Source organism: Lolium perenne, chromosome 5, assembly GCF_019359855.2.
Source record: "Lolium perenne isolate Kyuss_39 chromosome 5, Kyuss_2.0, whole genome shotgun sequence".
NCBI lineage: Eukaryota > Viridiplantae > Streptophyta > Magnoliopsida > Poales > Poaceae > Lolium > Lolium perenne.
In genome coordinates this window covers 228,186,928-228,209,377 of record NC_067248.2, presented here as the reverse complement: position 1 = coordinate 228,209,377, position 22,450 = coordinate 228,186,928, and the positions used below count along the sequence as shown (strand labels likewise).

General features: G+C 43.0%; 2 protein-coding genes across 6 annotated transcripts; both read right to left on the bottom strand.

Annotated features, from left to right (window-relative positions):
* Positions 1 to 641: 641 nt before the first annotated feature.
* LOC127304161 (uncharacterized) lies at positions 642 to 1,576 on the bottom strand. The gene has a single exon (XM_051334860.2). The coding sequence runs from the start codon at positions 1,311 to 1,313 to the stop codon at positions 642 to 644; it is 672 nt and encodes a 223-aa protein (XP_051190820.1). The 5' UTR covers positions 1,314 to 1,576.
* Positions 1,577 to 13,718: 12,142 nt separating this feature from the next.
* LOC127302146 (uncharacterized) lies at positions 13,719 to 20,762 on the bottom strand. 5 transcript variants are annotated; one of them, XM_071820339.1, is made up of 5 exons: positions 18,999 to 20,762; positions 18,823 to 18,894; positions 18,610 to 18,658; positions 17,275 to 18,009; positions 13,719 to 16,729 (listed from the first exon to the last, which is right to left on the bottom strand). In XM_071820339.1, the coding sequence occupies exon 1, from the start codon at positions 20,563 to 20,565 to the stop codon at positions 19,909 to 19,911; it is 657 nt and encodes a 218-aa protein (XP_071676440.1). In that variant the 5' UTR covers positions 20,566 to 20,762; the 3' UTR covers positions 13,719 to 16,729; positions 17,275 to 18,009; positions 18,610 to 18,658; positions 18,823 to 18,894; positions 18,999 to 19,908. The 5 variants fall into 5 exon arrangements, with proteins under 5 accessions (XP_071676440.1, XP_071676441.1, XP_071676439.1 ...); XM_071820340.1 differs by having other exon boundaries at positions 13,719 to 17,357; positions 17,475 to 18,009; XM_071820338.1 differs by having other exon boundaries at positions 13,719 to 17,592; positions 17,753 to 18,009.
* Between the last annotated feature and the right edge of the window lie 1,688 nt (positions 20,763 to 22,450).

The window sequence follows — 22,450 nt, the reverse complement described above, 5'->3', positions numbered from 1 at the left end:
GTATAGTCTACAAATATCACTTTGACAGGAAATGAGAAGCTTTATCACCTGGCAGGCCAAATAAATATCACTTTGGAATTTTGGTTCCCACCAAAGCAACCAAATATGAAGTTAAGATTAAGGAGAAAGCGAGACCAACAAAAACCTTTTTTGTGTAAAAATGCCAATTCTGTATAACCAAAATGAATAGTTGGTTGTATATAAGTTCTTCTACTCAAATAATGATTTTATATTGATTTTTGCCTCTGTTTTCTCTAAGCTTAATAGAAAGTTTATATATAACATAACGTTCATCTGTATGAAAGAGGGGGGCCGTGTGAAGGTGCTCCTCTAAATCTGGTAGAGCCCACTATCATAGTAAAAAAGCATAAGACATAGATCTTGGCCTTTTTAATATATTTTGGTTGCACGCTGCCACGAAGCTCCTCGGCCTTTTGCATCTATTTGTATATTTATGTGTTTGTTTTCTGCTACAACTTCTGACGTACGAAATGGTTCTACCTATGTATCTAACTATGTAATTTCTGACATGTTTGGTACTTGGTTTGCTGTGTAACGACACCGTTTTGTGAAACATGAGTGTATTATCATGTTGGTGGTTAATTTATCGTTGTTATATAGAATGTACATTGTCATGAATTTTACGGGGTCGTGCGCCAAGGCGCACATCTAAATCTAGTGGCGCTTAACCTCGGCACGTCGTCTGCCGCACGACGACGATGGCGGGCGCCGCGACTTCTGTAGCCCGATCTCTTCCTCGTCTTCCCAGCTGTCTCAGCACTGCCGCCGCGCACTGTCTTGCGAGCGCCACCATATTTGCCGTACGCGTGCTGACTCCATTCACCGTCTGCAAGTTCGGCGTGCTGGCCAGGGCTGACAAGGGGCGCCACTCGAGCCGTTTTCCGTTGCTTGCTCTTGTTGCCAACCACGTTCTTGAGGCGGGGAGGGGACGCGACGCCGCTGACGACGGCGAGCGCCGAGCTGGCCCTGATGGCGAGGGCCGCCATCTCGTACCTGCGGAGCGCGACGTGGAGCATGGACACGGGGAGCAGGAAGTAGAGCCATCCTGGCTGCAGCTCCTCCTCGTTCGCCAGCGCGCGCGGGGCCGCGTCGAAGCGGAGCTCGTCGGAGCTGCACAGGAAGACCGACTCGTTTCCGTTGCGCTCGTCGTTCCCCAGGGCCTCGCACGCCGTGACTGGCGCCGCATACTGCGTCATGGAGCCGTCCAGGCCAACCACCTTCGCCATGGCCGGTCTCCGCCCCGATGAGCCTGCCGGCGACGAGGCCGGGGAGTGCGAGATGCACGAGCCCATTTCTTCCCTCCCGACGACTTACTTGTGGGTGCGTCGTGAGCCTGTCGGAGCAAAGTGCGAAGTGGATTGCTTGGCTGATCGGCTGATGCGTTGGAACATCGTGTAGACGGAGCATGCGACTGCATCGGTTTTTATACGGGAACTAGCGCACGTTCGTAGGTGCTGTCCGTGTCAACGGAAGGGTACGTACTCGCTTCTAGAGACTGACAAGTTCGCCATCGGTTGATTGGGCAAGCAGATTAGGCGAGCCTCTGTGGCTTCTGGATGCGGTCGTCTTGGACTCTTGGTCAAGAGACGGTTGCATGGGTTATCAAAAACTAGTGTGGCTGGTTTGCATACTAGAAGTTTAAGGACGCGTTTGGTAGCCTGGGCTTGATTCGTGACTCATTGGTACACATATGCAAACATACTTGCGCGTTCAGAACGAGCCACGGGTCGAAATTGGGATGTTGTTTGGTAAGTCGGGCTGCATCGGCTGGGCCAACAAGAACTTTATGTTTGTTTGCCGGCAGCCAACCCCAAATCTCGATGGAGATGAGATAAGCCTGTTTGGTTTTAGACCTCATATGATGAGGTCTAAGACCCCGGGAGTGGCCCGATCCCGCAGCTTGACCCCGAAATCCAAGGGAAGAGGTGGGAGAGCACGAAGAACACGACGAACACGAGGAACTCCGAGACTCACGCACGCACACCAACCCGATATACCCGATACTTACCCCCGTGGCTCGATGGACCACGCCAATAGAATCTCCGAGGAAGAGGCACGCGGCAGAATTCCCGGAGAGAGATTGGGGTTGGAGAAGAAGAGTTTGATGAGGGAGAGAGAGTAGCTTGTACTAGAATCTCACTCAACAAGATCCAAATCAACAACCAAGGTGCCTTGATTACAGAGGGATGATAACCCTAGGGAGACTAAGCTCAAATGTAGGTTTGAGTTCAAAACAAGTCTAAGGGGTAAAGGAGGGGTCCAAGCTACTTATATAGGCACACATGGCCAGCAAGGGCGAACAGGTACGCGAATGGATAACTTAAGGCAGTTTGGTGGGTCATTCCCGTCAGACCCGGTTTGGATCCGGTCTGACCGGGCCTGTGACCGGGTGGTCCGGTCCTGGGTCCGGTTGACCGGGCGCCAACCGGGAATCTGCGAGGTTTCCGGTCTTCGTCCGGTACAAGGGAGCCGCGCCGGTTGGCGCCCGGTTGACCGGGCCTGGGACCGGGGCGTCCGGTTGTGCGTCCGGTCTGACCGGGTCCTGGACCGGCCAGCGTCCTTCTCTTCCTTGGAGCGCTTCGAGCGACGTCGGGTTCGGCTTCGTGATCATCTTCATGTCCAGCTGCTCCTCTCCTTCCCTTGGCCATGGCGTGTCCTCCTCTCCGGGGTCTTGATGCGCCTTGTACCTAATGACACATAACACATCGGCATGAGGTAGCATTCCGTCCAAAGGTGTACCAAGATCAAGGGTGGTGAGGAGCGCGTTCACCTCATCATGTAGAGCTTTAACTCGGGCTCGTGTCATTGGTCCACTTGGGGGACTTGTTGGTCTTGGTGTGGAGGTGACCGAAGGCCACCCCGCATCATCTCCCCCCCCCCCCTTGAGAAAGAGTCGTCCTCGACTTTTGTGCCTCCTCATCTTCATGATATGGCGATAAGTCCGCAACGTTGAATGTGTTGCTCACCAAGTACTTGGAGGTGTGTTACTTCTCTACAACGGGTAGCCTTACCGTGCTTGATACGTCTCTGACGTATCGATAATTTCTTATGTTCCATGCCACATTATTGATGTTATCTACATGTTTTATGCACACTTTATGTTATATTCGTGCATTTTCTGGAACTAACCTATTAACAAGATGCCGAAGTGCCAGTTGCTGTTTTCTGCTGTTTTTGGTTTCAGAAATCCTAGTAAGGAAATATTCTCGGAATTGGACGAAATCAACGCCTAGGGTCCTATTTTGCCACGAAGCTTCCAGAAGACCGAAGAGGAGACGAAGTGGGGCCACGAGGTGGCCACACCCTAGGGCGGCGCGGCCCAAGCCATGGCCGCGCCGACCTGTAGTGTGGGGCCCTCGTGTGGCCCCCTGACCTGCCCTTCCGCCTACAAATAGCCTTCGTCGCGAAACCCCCAGTACCGAGAGCCACGATACGGAAAACCTTCCAGAGACGCCGCCGCCGCCAATCCCATCTCGGGGGATTCAGGAGATCGCCTCCGGCACCCTGCCGGAGAGGGGAATCATCTCCCGGAGGACTCTACGCCGCCATGGTCGCCTCCGGAGTGATGTGTGAGTAGTCTACCCCTGGACTATGGGTCCATAGCAGTAGCTAGATGGTTGTCTTCTCCCCATTGTGCTTAATTGTCGGATCTTGTGAGCTGCCTAACATGATCAAGATCATCTATCTGTAATTCTATATGTTGTGTTTGTTGGGATCCGATGAATAGAGAATACTATGTTATGTTGATTATCAATTTATATCTATGTGTTGTTTATGATCTTGCATGCTCTCCGTTACTAGTAGATGCTCTGGCCAAGTAGATGCTTGTAACTCCAAGAGGGAGTATTTATGCTCGATAGTGGGTTCATGTCTCCGTGAATCCGGGGAAGTGACAGAAATCTCTAAGATTATGGATGTGCTGTTGCCACTAGGGATAAAACATTGGTGCTATGTTCGAGGATGTAGTTACTGATTACATTACGCGCAATACTTAATGCAATTGTCTGTTGTTAGCAACTTAATACTGGAGGGGGTTCGGATGATAACCTGAAGGTGGACTTTTTAGGCATAGATGCATGCTGGATAGCGGTCTATGTACTTTGTCGTAATGCCCAATTAAATCTCACAATACTCATCATAATATGTATGTGCATGGTCATGCCCTCTTTATTTGTCAATTGCCCAACTGTAATTTGTTCACCCAACATGTTGTTTATCTTATGGGAGAGACACCTCTAGTGAACTGTGGACCCCGGTCCAATTCTCTAAACTAAAATACAATCTACTGCAATACTGTTCTACTGTTTTCTGCAAACAATCATCATCCACACTATACATCTAATCCTTTGTTACAGCAAGCCGGTGAGATTGACAACCTCGCTGTTTCGTTGGGGCAAAGTACTTGGTTTGTGTTGTGCAGGTTCCACGTTGGCGCCGGAATCCCTGGTGTTGCGCCGCACTACATCTCGCCGCCATCAACCTTCAACGTGCTTCTTGGCTCCTACTGGTTCGATTAAACCTTGGTTTCATACTGAGGGAAAACTTGCCGCTGTACGCATCACACCTTCCTCTTGGGGTTCCCAACGGACGCGTGCTGTACGCGTATCAAGCACTTTTTCTGGCGCCGTTGCCGGGGAGATCAAGACACGCTGCAAGGGGAGTCTCCACATCCCAATCTCTTTACTTTGTTTTTGTCTTGCTTAGTTTTATTTACTACTTTGTTTGCTGCACTAAATCAAAATACAAAAAAATTAGTTGCTAGTTTTACTTTATTTGCTATCTTGTTTGCTATATCAAAAACACAAAAAAATTAGTTACTTGTTTTACTTTACTTAATATCATGCATGTTTTTATTTCACTAGTTAAGCATAATGGAAAACAACAAAAATATGAGAGATCTTTATGAACTTTATCTTGAATTAGGACATGATGTGTTTGAAGAGAGAATTAAAAAACCCATGGAACTTTATATGCATGCTAATGGGAATGTTATTACTATGGATGCTTTGAACACCATTGTTGCTAATGCTATGGAAAATTCTAAGCTTGGGGAAGCTGGCTCTGATGAGCATGATCTTTTTAGTCCCCCAAGCATTGAGAAGAAAATTTTCTTTTATGATTACAATATGCCTCCTATATATGATGATAGCCACTTTGTTGAATTTGCTCCCACTACAACTAATAAAATTGATTATGCTTATGAGGAGAGTAATAATTTTATGCATCAGACTCATGATAAGAATGCTTTATGTGATAGTTATATTGTTGAGTTTGTTCATGATGCTACTGGAAATTATTATGAGAGAGGAAAATATGGTTGTAGAAATTTTCATGTTACTAAAATACCTCTCTATATGCTGAAATTTTTGAAGTTACACTTGTTTTGTCTTCCTATGCTATTCACTTTGTTCTTCATTGACTTGTTTATTTACAAGATTCCTTTTCATAGGAAGCATGTTAGGTTTAAATTTGTTTTGAATTTGCCTCTTGATGCACTCTTTTGCTTTAAATACTATTTCTTGCGAGTGCATCATTAAAACAGCTGAGCCCATCTTAATGGCTATAAAGAAAGAACTCCTTGGGAGATAACCCATGTTTTTACTACAGTAATTTTGTTTTTATTTTGTGTCTTGGAAGTTGTTTACTACTGTAGCAACCTCTCCTTATCTTAGTTTAGTGTTTTATTGTGCCAAGTAAAGTCGTTGATAGTAAAGTTCATACTAGATTTGGATTACTGCGCAGAAACAGATTTCTTTGCTGTCACGAATCTGGGCAAAATTCTCTGTAGGTAACTCAGAAAATTATGCCAATTTACGTGAGTGATCCCCAGATATGTACGCAACTTTCATTCAATTTGAGCATTTTCATTTGAGCAAGTCTGGTGCCTCGATAAAATTTGTCAATACGAACTGTTCTGTTTTGACAGATTCTGCCTTTTATTTCGCATTGCCTGTTTTGTTATGTTCGATGGATATTTCGATTCCATTGACTTTCAGTAGCTTTGTGCAATGTCCAGAAGTGTTAAGAATGATTATGTCACCTCTGAACATGTATATTTTGATTGTGCACTAACCCTCTAATGAGTTGTTCTAAGTTTGGTGTGGAGGAAGTTTTCAAGGATCAAGAGAGGGAGATGATACAACATGATCAAGGAGAGTGAAAGCTCTAAGCTTGGGGATGCCCCGGTGGTTCACCCCTGCATATATCAAGAAGACTCAAGCATCTAAGCTTGGGGATGCCCAAGGCATCCCCTTCTTCATCGACAACATTATCAGGTTCCTCCCCTGAAACTATATTTTTATTCCATCACATCTTATGTGCTTTTCTTGGAGCGTCGGTTTGTTTTTGTTTTTGTTTTGTTTGAATAAAATGGATCCTAGCATTCACTTTGTGGGAGAGAGACACGCTCCACTGTAGCATATGGACAAGTATGTCCTTAGGCTTTACTCATAATATTCATGGCGAAGTTTCTTCTTCGTTAAATTGTTGTATGGTTGGAAACGGGAAATGTTGCATGTGGTAGTGAATAATAAAATACTTGTAGAACATTGAGCTTTGATAAATTGATTCTTTGCAAATGTTTTGAGATATTTAGATGGTAAGGCTTGCTGGATAAATGAGTTAAAATTAGTAGTGGATTGTTGTCTTTAAGCTTGTGCCGTACTACAAACTCTATTTAAATAGTTGAAGGCGTAGTTGGACTTGATAGCTTTCCATGTCTGAGAGTTCATCGTAATAACTAAGTTGTGCTGAAGGTCGAGGGAGCTAGCGGGGTACTTGTGCCACCGTGAACGGCCCTCCTTGGAGTAAATTTTAATCATGCTCTTAATGATGAACCTGCTAGTTGTTTGCAATAATCTTGTGAGTTCTTTTTGACTAATGTTAAGCTACGGTTTTTGGCACTTCCACCATCCAAATTTGCTAGCCTCTTCGGTACTGTGCATTGCCTTTTGCTCACATTGAGAATTATGCATACTTCGCCGGTACATCCAAACCCGTGGGAGAACTTTCTCTTGTTCTCCTACACATAAGCCCATACATCTCCTCAAAACAGCCACCATACCTACCTACCACAGCATTTCCATAGCTGTTCCGAGATATATTGTCATGCAACATCCATTTTACATTACATGCCATGTTGTCATTTATTATTTATATATTGCTTTGCATGATCATATACAGCTGATGTGTGGTTTACCCATGTTACGCTAGATCATTGCACATCCTGCTACACTGGCAGAGGCATACATTTTCATACATCATGTTTCATTCATTATGAGTTATTTGTACCAAAAAGTGTGTTGTCATATTAGGATGTTGCCCCTAAAAATGAAAAGAGCCGTGGAGGCCATCAAAAAGAAAAGAAAAAAGAGGAAAAAAGAAAAAAATGAAAAGAAAAAAAAAGAAAAAAAAAGAAAAAAGAAAAAAGAGAATAAAGAAAAAAGGGGGCAGCATTACTATCTTTTATCCACACTTGTGCTCATGTTTTAGCACCAGCATTATTCATAGTCATCATTTGTGCTCATGTTTAGCACCTACATTCATATGAGAGAGTTTTCATGTTTTACTAGTATAACTATGTGGGGAATTTACACTATAGAACTTGGGTTGTATATTCCAATGATGAGCCTCCTCAAAAGTGCTCTAGGTCTTCGTGAGCAACCAAGTTGGATGCACCCCCACTAGTTCCATTGGAGAGCTTTCATACACATATAGCTCTATGTGCATCCGTTGCATGGCAATCACTACTCCTTGCATAGCTTCGATCATAAGGCTTCCTCTTGTCTAATGGTCATTTACAGCTTTGCAAGCCTTTCTTCTATTTGGCCTTCCAAACCCCCATTAACGTTCTTTATGCCATAACATCCTGGTGCCAATACCAAATGCTTGCGCTCACCGGTTGAGTAGACTTCGAAACAGTTGATTCATGACGTTCATGTTTATGTTTACTTGACTGAATCCTTCTTATGTTGTGAAAATTTACTTGATGCTTGGAATGAAGGATAGAACTTCTATGCTGAATGCTTAATACATCTTTAATGAACTTTGTACGGTTGCATGTCTTTAAAGCAATAGTTCATGAAAACTTCTAGCTTGTCTAACTCTTGCATTATCATCTCTTATGTCAATATAGATACTTGCTTTGAATGATTTGATCTCAGCTCATATGCTTTACAAATAGTATGATCAAGGTTATGATGGCATGTCACTCCAGAAATTATCTTTGTTTATCGTTTACCTGCTCGGGACGAGCAGGAACTAAGCTTGGGGATGCTGATACGTCTCTGACGTATCGATAATTTCTTATGTTCCATGCCACATTATTGATGTTATCTACATGTTTTATGCACACTTTATGTCATATTCGTGCATTTTCTGGAACTAACCTATTAACAAGATGCCGAAGTGCCGATTCTTTGTTCTGCTGTTTTTGGTTTCAGAAATCCTAGTAAGGAAATATTCTCGGAATTGGACGAAATCAACGCCCAGGGTCCTATTTTGCCACGAAGCTTCCAGAAGACCGAAGAGGAGACGAAGTGGGGCCACGAGGTGGCCACACCCTAGGGCGGCGCGGCCCAAGCCCTGGCCGCGCCGACCTGTAGTGTGGGGCCCTCGTGTGGCCCCCTGACCTGCCCTTCCACCTACAAATAGCCTTCGTCGCGAAACCCCCAGTACCGAGAGCCACGATACGGAAAACCTTCCAAAGACGCCGCCGCCAATCCCATATCGGGGGATTCAGGAGATCGCCTCCGGCACCCTGCCGGAGAGGGGAATCATCTCCCGGAGGACTCTACGCCGCCATGGTCGCCTCCGGAGTGATGTGTGAGTAGTCTACCCCTGGACTATGGGTCCATAGCAGTAGCTAGATGGTTGTCTTCTCCCCATTGTGCTTAATTGTCGGATCTTGTGAGCTGCCTAACATGATCAAGATCATCTATCTGTAATTCTATATGTTGCGTTTGTTGGGATCCGATGAATAGAGAATACTATGTTATGTTGATTATCAATTTATATCTATGTGTTGTTTATGATCTTGCATGCTCTCCGTTACTAGTAGATGCTCTGGCCAAGTAGATGCTTGTAACTCCAAGAGGGAGTATTTATGCTCGATAGTGGGTTCATGTCTCCGTGAATCTGGGGAAGTGACAGAAATCTCTAAGATTATGGATGTGCTGTTGCCACTAGGGATGAAACATTGGTGCTATGTTCGAGGATGTAGTTACTGATTACATTACGCGCAATACTTAATGCAATTGTCTGTTGTTAGCAACTTAATACTGGAGGGGGTTCGGATGATAACCTGAAGGTGGGCATTTTAGGCATAGATGCATGCTGGATAGCGGTCTATGTACTTTGTCGTAATGCCCAATTAAATCTCACAATACTCATCATAATATGTATGTGCATGGTCATGCCCTCTTTATTTGTCAATTGCCCAACTGTAATTTGTTCACCCAACATGCTGTTTATCTTATGGGAGAGACACCTCTAGTGAACTGTGGACCCCGGTCCAATTCTCTAAACTGAAATACAATCTCTGTAACATCGTTTCTACCTGTTTTCTGCAAACAATCATCATCCACACTATACATCTAATCCTTTGTTACAGCAAGCCGGTGAGATTGACAACCTCGCTGTTTCGTTGGGGCAAAGTACTTGGTTTGTGTTGTGCAGGTTCCACGTTGGCGCCGGAATCCCTGGTGTTGCGCCGCACTACATCTCGCCGCCATCAACCTTCAACGTGCTTCTTGGCTCCTACTGGTTCGATTAAACCTTGGTTTCATACTGAGGGAAAACTTGCCGCTGTACGCATCACACCTTCCTCTTGGGGTTCCCAACGGACGCGTGTTGTACGCGTATCAGTGCTCTCACCTCCCATCACACATAAATCATAGTTCATGATAGTTCCAAACTTACGAAGCATAGCAGTTCAAGAAATCAGCGGGCAGCCCCCACGCCACCCGCCGGTAACCTGTAAGCAGCTGCCGCACCAAACCCCACCAACAGCAAGGCCAACAACGGGAAATGAGACGGCAGATGAAGGTCGATTCTCAGCCGGAACCGGCCCAACCACGCATCGAAGAGGATCGGGGAGGCGGCACGGGAGACACCCAGATTGAGATCTAGGGAATCCACCAGCACCACCCGCCGGCCCTGCACCTTCACCTCCAGTCATGTGGCCGCCGGGAGAGGATCTCCGCCACCACCCCGATCAGAGGCGCCGCCCTGGGCGCTGCTTGACAACGAGCCGGCCAAACCCGCCCCAGCGGCCATGGTGGCCATCCTCGGGGACCTCCACCCCAAAACTACCCTTGGCAGCTGGGACCGCCGCCGTGGCAAGGGCCGACGGCAGCGGTGATGAGAGTATCAGGTGCGGCGAGGGCTCTGGTGGCTGTGTGATGGGGAGGCCCCCGGTGTCGGCCTAGGGTCATCACTAAATAGATGGCGTATGAAATTAGATAGAATGTTAATGCTTTCAAACTTTGACCAAGAATATATACTAAAATATGAAAATCTGTAATACTACCAAACTGGTATCAATATATTCATTATAAGATACAATTTTACATTATACTTACTCCCTCCGTCCATTAATAGATGTCCAGTGGTTCTTTTAAATTTAGATGTATCTATATACTAAAGTGTCTCTAGATACATTTGAATTTAGATAAACTTTTGACATCAAAAGATGGACATAGGTAGTATTTAATATTGTGCTAGTTGTTATTTTTTCAATATAATTGACTAAAGTTTTAAAACATTGATTTTTTAATTAAGTTTATACGCCACTCCTATGCCACACAGGGAGTATCTTGGAAAACAGAGTTCGAAACACAACCGAGGAATGTGCACTTAACGGTGCATTAGCACGTCGCACTGCACTTTCAATTTTTCCATGATCCCACATTCGATGTACATAGCGGCACTATACACGTATACTAGATTTAGATGTGCGCCTTGGCGCACGACCCCGTGGAAATCGTGCCGATATTTAGTTTGCATAATGATGATGAAAATTAACTTTTAATATGATAATATATTTGTTAGGCTTTACAAAGTAACTTCTATGAACTATAGTATCTTATAGTAATTTGATGCGTCCTTAAAATAAAAACATGCACCAAGTCGATGGGGCACCGAGGAGTTTGTCTTTTCAACAAAAATCCCTTATGGAGGGAAGGAATAATATCTCCAACATATAAGCAAAAGGCCAAAATTCAGTGGTCAAGTTTACTTTGTTTCAAGCTTAATAAAAAAATCACATGTCTTTGCAATATCAAATAAAGAACCATACTAAACATAGTTCTCCTGTTACACGGGAGATTATATTAGAGAATAATACATTTTTCTCTTCTAATTAATTTCAACACAATCAATGAATGGAAAATTAACCACATAGTATATCAAGCACTAACACCTATAGATAACCTAAGAAATAAACAATCAAACACTTTAAAGAACAAATATTAGCTTTACCGTTAATTGGTCACATCGAGAAGAAAACGTAGCTTAATTCTTATCTACTGACTTCAGGATTCCATGGCCGAGGAACATTGGGCATGTATATCAGCTAGAAGGAGAGGAGACGAGCAGGGTGTGGGACACCAGCAACCATATGCGACGGCAACAGGGAGCAGGCAAGCTGCTACAGCGTCTCCTCTCTAAAGTATTGAAGTTATACCTCAGTCTGCAATGTCTCTGCTAGAGAATCAAGTGCAAATGAGCAAATTATCGTAAATTCTGATGTAAAGCCGTTGTATTTTGACATGGTCGTGTGAATTGGCTGCTGTAATTTGTGAATGTCACGAGACAAAAAAAATTGAATACATCGCATGTTTGCTGAGTACATCGTCTCGCCTCTGAATTTGGCAAGCTATTTTCCTGTATTAAAAGTGAGAGCAGTAGAGCATGAGTGCTTGAGTATTTTACATATTTGCTTTCAGAAACGAGTACGATGCATGGTACAAAACAGAGTTGACATTTTGATAGACACTGTTTTGGGCTTTATGCATCTTGCAAAGACATTATTCTGGGCTTCAGGCATCTTCCAAAGACCTGGAACAAAACAAAATGCATATCTTATTTAATTGTTTAGCAAGAGAGACATGTCAGAGTAAATTATTTAATGCAATTTTAAAGAATTGTAAAAGAATGTCAATTGTTCACTGCCGACTGAGCCGCCCATAATTTGGAATGGAGGATATGGGAAGGCCTTGTGAAATAAATGTCCATGCTGGATCTGTAACAATGGCAACCAAATTGCCATCACAAAGTTCACCACAACATTCGTTGGTTGCTTGTATAGACTGGTATCGCAAAGGAACATTATACCTAGATTCAGATAAATGCTCATGCGAGAAAAAAATGGAAAAGGGAATGTACATTCATAGACCACAGATGAGAGACATGCCTAGGTCCTACCGAGGACAACCCCAATAGAAGCAAATGTTCTGAGAGGTCAAGAAGAAAAAATGAAGAAATCTTCTCCTAGCCTAAATTACGCACCAACAACAATGGCATGTATATGAGCGTATTTCATGATTTGACAGTAGCACCACCATACCTGATGCTCAAATACACAATGCTAAGCTATTTGAGTATCCAGAAGATACAAAAGAAATCATCACTCTGATTGTTAGTATGATTTAATTGTCAGACTTGAGAAATAATGACTGAACACACATTGCTTGATCACCTTTGATCTGAACCACCATCCTTTGATCCTGGTATTGGGAAATTCTCTTCAGAAGCCACTAATGCACAAACCAAAATCAGATACTACTACAGTACATATAATTATAGCTGATCTGAAATAAAACAATTTATAACTAATATAACCGGTAAGATGCTCTTTGGGTCTAAATAAAAATCATGGAGACTTTGAACATCAATGTAGTGATAAAATATATGAACATTAGGTCATACCTTCTACGAATTGCACGATATCAAACATCAGGCTAGCAAGCCTGTGTACATGCTTGATTGTGTACGACGTTTCATTAGTCTCCTAGCTTAAATGAAAGTTGGCATTTGTATAAAATTCAAGTTGCTGCTTAACATGGAGCATCCTGATGGGCGAAGTGGCAAAAGCAAGTGGTAAAAACTATTATATTTTGTATATTTTCTTATTAAGGCCAACAGATAAGAATTAACACAACTCTATTTTTTTGGTAATACAAAAGCTCCAAAATTTCTAAACAACCTAGCAAGCACATGAATCTATGCTATACATAATGTTTCTTATACAGGACGACCATAAAGATGCAAGTCTAAGTTTCTTGCCCAATGCACTTTTAAATGTTAGGTAGCTTCTACTGATACATGCACCAAAATGTAGAAACAAAGAAAAGACATTCAGTTGTAGGTTTCAGAAATCACACTTGCTAACTCAAAATACAAAAAATCAAAGAGAAATAAAGGGAAGAGAAGATTAATAGTACCAGTTGGTCAATGGCAATGACATATACATTATGTCTTGATCATTGTTCTTATAGACTCGTGAAACACACACAATATTATTCCATTGAGATCCCCAAGATGACAGATCTCTTTCACCAAGGCTTTTTGCGTTGCTGCTCTGTTATATTTGTTTTCTTTTACCAGATGCTCAGTTATATTTCTAGCAACATAGTATCTTGAATAAGCACTGGTAGACACGGACAACTGTAAAACTTTCAAAGAGTGCATGGATTAGGTGTGAATAGACAAATCGGAATGACTACCGCAAGAAGGATTAACTTAAATCAATGCGAAGAACACAGGGGCGAAAAAATAACTTGCAGAACTATGTACGAATTTCCCTAGGAAAGCACATCCTCTAGTACCAATCCTTTTCCGTCTAAATCTCCTGTCGCAACAAAGCATAAAGCCAAATGTTAAAGTCTGCAACTCAGTTAAATATCAATAAATCTGTATAACCAAAAAATCAATAAACTATGGAACTATCTCAAAACTGAAAGGAAACCAAGGAGAAAAGTCCCGACATCCTATTTTGTTATTGGTTCGAAAGATATCAAAAATTGAAGCATTCGCAAAGTTTACATTGGTAATAACAAACCCAAAGTACTTGCTGAAAGGAATAGAATATGCTGCTACTCCAGAAATAGAGAACAACAGACGTACTTCAAGACGATGCGTTCATCCCCTTTCTTGAAAAAATCTACATTTTCTTGTATAAAACATAAGATGTAGAGGTGCGCCTTGGCGCACGATTCCGTAAAATTTGCACAGAGTTACAATTTGTAAAACAAAGATGAATTAGATAGGAGAAGGCACGGCTATGGTGTAGATGGCCAAGTGTTCTTAGCGCCGGCTTTGTCCTTAAGAGCGCTCAGTCTACACGCCACCACATATGGGTATGCATACACCATGACCTGATGGGATGATAGGCCAGAGCACGTAACAGGAATTTGGCTAGCTAAACTTATGTACTTATATACTTATAATGCCGGAATCTCCCCTCCCACTAATTGGAAAGCTAACTAAACTTATATATACTTAATGCCAACATAGGATTTAGACGCACAAGAATGATGCAATCTTGTCTTTGAATCAACCCACGGTCCCTGCCAGTAATCCTAAGCTGTGTCAAAAAAGTCCTTACAATCTGTATGCAGCTGACAGGCATACATGAAACAGAAAATGCAAGTGTTCCTAAGCTGAATTACTAAGAAAGCCTTGAGGATCATTTGCTGTAATAGATTTCGTTGGAGAGACAAAATTAAATCATACATAAGCAACTTGAAAGATGCAATATTCTAGGAAGGTGATAATTTGTTTATTAGCCCCAAATTCCCCATTACCTTAGTACCTCTTCCTGCACACTAATTACGATGCATCCATGCACATAAAAATAAAAAGATAACTTGTAGAGTGGAGAATTCAAACACTGCAATATTAGGAAGACTGGTGGCCTCTTAATAACTGTAGAAATCAAACTGTGACGTTAGAGAAAAGCCGTTACAAAGTGACACCAATTTCATCCATATTTAACAAGCATATCAAACTGTATATGATACATGATCATGCTGCCAAACTATATAATCTAGGGCATAGCCAATCTAATGAACATATAATAGCTTGGAGAGAATATACAAAATGAGCTAGATTGATTGCAAACGGTTGCAGCACTCGCAAACAGAAATCATTTAGCAGAACATGATTTCCAAAACATCCCTTTTAGATGCTAAAGCTTACCTGCAATACAGTCGAATCCCAAATCTACCAGAGAAACAACTGAGCCTTTAGGCAGCAACCTTCAACAGGACCACGACCTGCAACAAAGAGGTGACTAACACACAAACCATCTGAAGTAAAATGGCAAAGAAGTGAAAATCGAAGAGATAAACAAAACAATTGCCACACATTAACCATAAGAACAAATTAAAAAAGAATAGATTTAGGAGCCTTGCTTTGACCACACACAAAGAAGAGAATTGAAGAAGGCGCCGAGAGTATCTGCTTGTCAAAGTAATGCTTGTCCAAGCAGGCGTCTATATGTTTAAGCCTAAACACCACATATCTTAAAATTTGCGAAGAAACCTATTGCAAACCGTATCAACAGGTTGTGCTAGTTTAGATACGTAAACACCCAATTTAATTGATTTACTAATTCTATATCCATGAGATCTAACAGACCACCAGTTTGCCAACACGCTATATAAATCATGCATAGAACCACTCATAAGCAAGCAGCAAATAAACATACGAATAGAATGTCAAGAAATATATTACACACATCAATGGAAATTTAAGTTTAGAGCAAAACACATTGCTTTTCCATACATTAGGTTTAGATACATTAGAAAATTCAGGATAGTTCCTTCACTACGTTATGTCCAAACCATCACAAATGTCGCTTTATGAATACTGAACTTTTCAGGAACAGGTGGAGTATATAGAACTATGCTCTACAGTCTGAAAGAGAAACCTGGAGAATTGGAGTATTATGATAAAACTTAGAAGCATATATGGATGCCAAGATGCAAATACAGTGTATGCACCATCAGCTAGACGACTTGTTCTGTCGACATTTTTGTAGATCAGAAGTCTAACCTTCAGCGATTGATGCAATAAATAGCAAATAATTTTAATTTTAATAAGCTCAAATATGAATACTTCTATCAGTTGGGTACAATGGCACAGCCTGATTTCTCTCTGGGTCCACCTAGGATTATACACGATCTCTCTCTATGACTCGTTGCATATCATTTGCTGCAAGAGAAAACTTAACTTAAAAGAGATGATATTCTGAATCTTACTCCAACTTTTTTTGGTAACTATTCCTTGGAACAAACAATTTTTTCTTGCCAACAATCACATAGTATGTTTTACACATTTACTTTCATGGTACCAAGTGAAAATCCAGCAACCTCATAGCAAATAAACTGCTTGAAAAGCACGATACACATCAGTGCATTTCTAGAAGAGAAATGAAATTATGTTTTTACAGCAATATGTTTTACTTATTAGGTTAGCAGATCAGTAACATCGTTATAAGGGCATATGCATAACGTCCTTGTTCATGCAATAAATGCATCATCAATGTAAAGAAACGCTGGAAAAAATAACAGAAATTAAAGCAACAACCACTGACCTGCAGCAAGATGAGCATTGTACTCCGAAGTGCAGATATACGAAGGATCAGCAATACTCTTGCAGTAAAAACGAAAAGGCCAATAGCAATATTATTCTGAGGCTTCAAACACTATAACAAAGACATAGAGGGAATTAGTCAATTTCATTCGGAAGTAGCACTCACTGTTGACAAACCTGAACTAAATTTGAATTGAAGATATTAATAATAGGACGAACAGATTGACAAACACACAATAGTTCTGTAAATTATTAAATTTATGAACAGTGGAATAAGGAGAGGACGGTACAAAGAAATTCTAACTTACAACCAGACTGTATAGAAACAGTACTATCGGTGACAGCTTACGAACACCATATTAGTGTCTTAGTCCAGCAGTAAAACATTGATGATACATGTGTAGGAAAATACCATAGATCAGCAGCTCTAGACTAAATAATAACATGTCAAATGTCAAATTCCTTCCCTGGACAAAATTTTCAGGCTTGAAAACCCAAGTGAACCTCCCAAACCTTACTTTTCAGCTACATACAAAATGCATAATAGTACTCTACATCTACAAATGGTAATCAACTTTGATCCCACCTAGGCTTATGCGGAGGAAACTCCTTCAAGAATAGAGACAAAAATACATAGTGAGTACCGCATAAACGAACCTTTAAATATCTGTTGGCAATGTAAACAACCATATTTGAAGGGTGGCAGCGTGAAAGTGAATCATATTACAATGTAGAATGACCTACACAGAAGTAAGAAGAGGTGACAGTGGTACCTAATCTCTGTAACTGATCCATATGTATTTCATTTTGTCACCAGACTGCATATGAGAATTACTCACACAAAAAACTGTCCTAACCTGATATGAATTGCATAGTAGAAAGACATTCAGTTTCAAAAATATTTGAGGCACTCCAATCATTCCGGGTGAAGGCTATCGTGGATGCGTAGCCAGGGCTCCGTGAGGGGCCACAACACTATCATATCAACATGGATAAGAAAATGGTGATAAGTAATCCAGTAACCTTACATGGTAGAACAATGTCAGACAACTCCAGAGAAAATGTTAATTACGGAATGCATAACCAGAAGCCTTGTATGCTTAGATATAAGCAAACAATCAATGTGAGCATGTACCTGAAAATTATTTAATCTCTGATTACACCCATGATTCCCAATTTGGAGTAATGAGAAGCACACACAGTTTATCAGTTTTGTATCAAAAGATAAACCCCCTTATTTATCTAGACGCGAAGAGAGGCAATTTAAGCATGAACGAGCTGCTTTTCAACTCCGATGAAGATCCATCAACCGGTGAGTGAGAGAAACATTCCACTCAAAAGAAGAACTCAGATCTCATCAATAAAACCGGTGCCTTCCATATAATGAAATACCTGATGCAAAACAACAGAATTATTAAAATGATATATAGCAGATTAGAAGAACATTTTATGTATATTGGTGAATAAAACCATGAACCTTTACTTGAATCGGACCTTTAAGGTTAAATAGAGTATACCCATGCCAAGTACCAAAAAATCCATCATCATGATCCTTTAATGGAAATCTCGCATTGCATTTTAAGAGTAAAATATCTAATTACTGGGAAGTGCATATACTATTGGGCAATTATGATTTTAAGAGAAGTAAATATTTGTGGACATCACGAAAAGAACATCTGAGACTATAGACAATATGAGATGCTTTGCATATCTAATAGTGTACCAACTATCTCTAGATAGTGCAAGACGTTTTTCCCGAGGCCATGGATAATAACATGAATATAGACCTCCAGAACCCATTGCATCTTCTTAAGCACAAATCTGTTCTGAAACACATATCTAGACCAGCCAAATCTTTTCAGAAACACACATTCATATTACTTAAGAACCCACAAGCAAGACCAATCAAATTAGCAATCTTTGCACTTGATCAAGGGGCATATTCCACCAACTTTGGTGATCATATGATCCAAAGAACACCAAATCACTTACCCAGAAGTATGATGCAACACTCTAACACGTTCATAAATTCTATTATAACCTGCATATCAAGAAATCCATCTCCAAACATCAAAATCTTGCAAAAAAGGTACAAAGAACATATATGACAGCAACTAAAGCAATACCATATCATGTATTCCATGCATTAGTCCACATATCTGATCCAACAGTAATTTATATGGATTTCTTTATGTTCTAGCATACCTAGAAAAATACCAAATTTGAACCAGGTTGCTCTTGGGCTTGTTCTTGCTCACCAGCCCAGTCCTCAAGTCCCTGTCGATTTCCATAGGAAAAGCAACCAATTAAACACAACAATCTAGGTAATATCTAAGAAAAATTCATCATTAGAACCTAAATAAAAGGCAACACATTATTACCAAGAAAACCACCTCAGTAGTCCTACTTCCTAAGCTGCTGCATCAAGATGGGGATCCCGTGAGAGAGAGAGAAGAGGAGGCAGGGGAAAGTGAGAGGAGGGCAAACCTGCAGGTCCCTTCAAATAAGAGGTGAAGGAGGGTATTTTCCTACGATGGTGGTCATCGTCCTTGGCAACGGTGAAAGGCGGAGGGAGCTCCTCCACCACCGCCGCCGAGGTACTCTAGGCCGTCTCTCCGCCACCGGCTGCGCAATGCCGAGCTCGGCCTCCACGTCCCCCCGCGACCTATCGCCCTCCGCCCTGGCTGCCTCCTGCGTGCCCGTCGCCGGATCCTCCCTGAGCGCCCTGTCCGCGCAACCTCCTCCCGCGCCGCACCTCATCTCCCTCCGCCCCGGCCATCCGCTCGAGCCCGGCCGCGCGCTGGTCCGCCGGGCGACGCCCCTATGCCACCCATGCCATGGAGAAGGAGAGACGCGCGGCAGCGGGGACGAGAAGAGGAGAGCGCCGGCGTGGACGAGGAGAGAAGTGTGGCGGCGGCGATTGGAGGGCACGAGGGGAGAGGAGAAGGCCAGAGGCGAGACTGGATAGGGTTTGGCTGGTCGTGGCTGCCTTTTCCTCTCTTCTCCTGATATTTCTCTCTTCCTTTTACGGATCCAATCACAACACGGCACGTGGCCCAATCAGTGAGGCGGAGCGGGACGAGTGCCCTTTCCTCGCGCGACTGGTGGCCTGTCGTGGATGGCCTGGGAAGGCTCCATGAGCTTGCGGCAATTATACCTTTAGATGCTCCTCTGAATGGGGATCCAACGGTCGACTGAAACAACTACTCTTACTATTATCTGAAGTACCCGTCTTCTAGAATGGTCGCAATGATCGAGTCGTTAAAATCGACTTGGATCGACCGGGGCTGCTCAAAAGTCGTCATCTTCTAGAATGGCACTTAACCTCGGCACGTCTGCCGCACCATGACGATGACGAGCGCCGCTACTTCTGTAACCCGCTCTCTTCCTCCTTTTCCCTGCCGTCTCATCGCCGCCGCCGCGCACCGTCTTGCGCGCGGCTCCATGTTTGCCATAGGCGTGCTGGCTCCATTCACCATCTGCTAGTTCGGCGTGCTCGTCGGAGGCGACGACGGGTGCCACTCGAGCCGTTTTCCGTTGCTTGACCTTGGTGCCAGCCATGCTCTTGCTCCTCGGAGGGGACGCGGCACCGCTGACGACGGCGAGCGCGGAGCTGGCCCTGACGGCGAGGGCGGCCATGTCGTTCCCGGTGAGCGCGAGGCGAAGCATGGACATGGGGAGCACGAGGTAGAGCCACCCAGGCTGCAGCGCCTCCTCGTCCGCTAGCGCGCGCGGGGGCGCGTCGAGGCGGAGCTCGTCGGAGCTGCATAGGAAGACCGGCGCGCCACGGCGGCGCTCGTCGTCGCCCAGGGCCTCCCGCGCCGTGATGGGCGCCGCGTACTGCGCCATGGAGCCGTCCATGTCCACAACCTTCACGGTGGGCACTCTCCGCACTGATGATCCTGCGGACGGCGCCGACGCCGGCGAGCGCGAGACGCACGAACCCATTTCTTCCCTCGAGAGGACGTGTTCGGTTGGTTGGTTGATCTGGTGATCCGTTGATGCGGCCGACAGACGGAGCTTTGTGATGCAGCTTTTTATAGGGGAGACATTGGAAGCAGAGTGGAAATAGCGAATGCTTATGCGATGACGCAGGCCAGTTCGTCACGCGCTGCTGCTGTCAGTGTCAACGAGCTAACTACTTGGAGTGCAAGGTGCAAGGTGATCGCTTGAAGGGCAAGTCGTGGGAGGCTGCGCAAGGTTTGTGCTGAGAAAGTCCACGTTGTACGTGCCCCTGGAGTGGATAGGAAGTTGTATTCGCTTCTAGAAACGGGCAGCCCGGCCGTGCGTCCGAGTGGGACAAGGAATATCAGCATGTTCGGAAGAAAATACAGGCAGTGATCGCTGCCTGTCAGTGTCATGGCCAAAGCGCACGCATCTGTCCCGTTGATCACTGCCTGTCAGTGTCATGGCCAAAGCGCACGCATCTGTCCCGTCGTCCAATCTTGCACCAGCTGATTACTACGTTTAATTTGGGCCCAACTACTTAAGTAGTTTTGCTAATTATCACTTGGCTTGTGTTTCTATAGACCCAGGTCTCAAAACAGTGCAAACTTCCCACGAGACATCGTGGGTATCGTTTAATCTCATTCATTATATCCCTAATCATGAATGGTTATTATTTAATCTCAGTCGTTCTTGTGTTTTTAATTAGGAAAAATGTTTCACCTTTGGAGGTCTATGGAAGCACAACCTTATCTGTTTATTTCAATTTGCTTAATTTTCAGTTAGACTTCTAAACTGCTTATTGCGACCTATACATGATTCGCAATATGAGTTGTAGCTTAGAATTTTCTGATAATTTCACATGGGGTTGTCATTAGGGGAATGTGCCGAATCGTCCAATTCCTTCGTGATCTGTTCAAGTTATGAGTTGCAATATGTGCAACTAAGAAAATTACCTAAGACTTATGTTACATTTTTTTTACCACATACCATTACATTACTTTATGGTGTGTGCAATTCAATAAAGTCACTTACTAAGAATTAAGTTAATTGCACGTTGTCGCACACCCTGAAGCCTAAACTTTTGGACCTAGGTGATGGAAAAACCTATTTTATTGAACCGACAATTAGATGACAACCTGAGGGTTTTAAAGATTGATACTCAAAATACGATTTCTGCTGTGCACATCTTCTGAAATTTTTGTGGATTAAAAATACACTACTCATATGCACCTCGACATTGGGGCATGCGTTGGGCCATTTGTTGGAAGTTTTTGCCAGTTGCCAATACTCAGCCGGGGGGCATAATTTTCGGGTGAGTGGGTGGCACGAAGATGAGAATGCACAGTTTCATTTGGAAGATTTGGCTTCCTTGAAATGCCATTCTCGTCTCTTATTATTCTAGACTAGATAACATAGTTTAAATAAGGATGGTAATTTTACTCATGGGTAAAGGTACCTGTGGGTACCTTACATGTATGGAAAGGATATATATAAGCACATTTTTATACACATGTGTAGTATCCACACTCTACCAGTTAAGTTAATAGATATGCCACTGTACCCATGGGTTTACTCATAGCCTACCCGTTTATGTTGACATGTGGTTGTATGTAGCATAGCAGCCCAGTAGTACAAGGGTTGATAGCGGTCAAAAGATGTTTGTTATTTGTTAATTGTCAGATGTTATTTTGTGAAGTGTGGTGTGAGAATGTTAAGCTACCTTAAATTTATATCAACTGTCAATTTTTTATGTGGCTCGTTAACTTTTGTTGAGTTATGAGTATGAAATTGTGATTTTTAAATTTTGAGAATTGTTATATAGTCAGTTGCTTGTTATTGAGTTGAGGAAGTTCATTTTTTCTGTAAAATGTGATATCGATGAATG

What these genes read in the sequence shown, in the direction of transcription:
- LOC127304161 (XM_051334860.2), bottom strand. Translation starts at nt 1,313, where the DNA reads ATGGGCTCGTGCATCTCGCACTCCCCGGCCTCGTCGCCGGCAGGCTCA.
- LOC127302146 (XM_071820337.1), bottom strand. Translation starts at nt 20,565, where the DNA reads ATGGGTTCGTGCGTCTCGCGCTCGCCGGCGTCGGCGCCGTCCGCAGGA.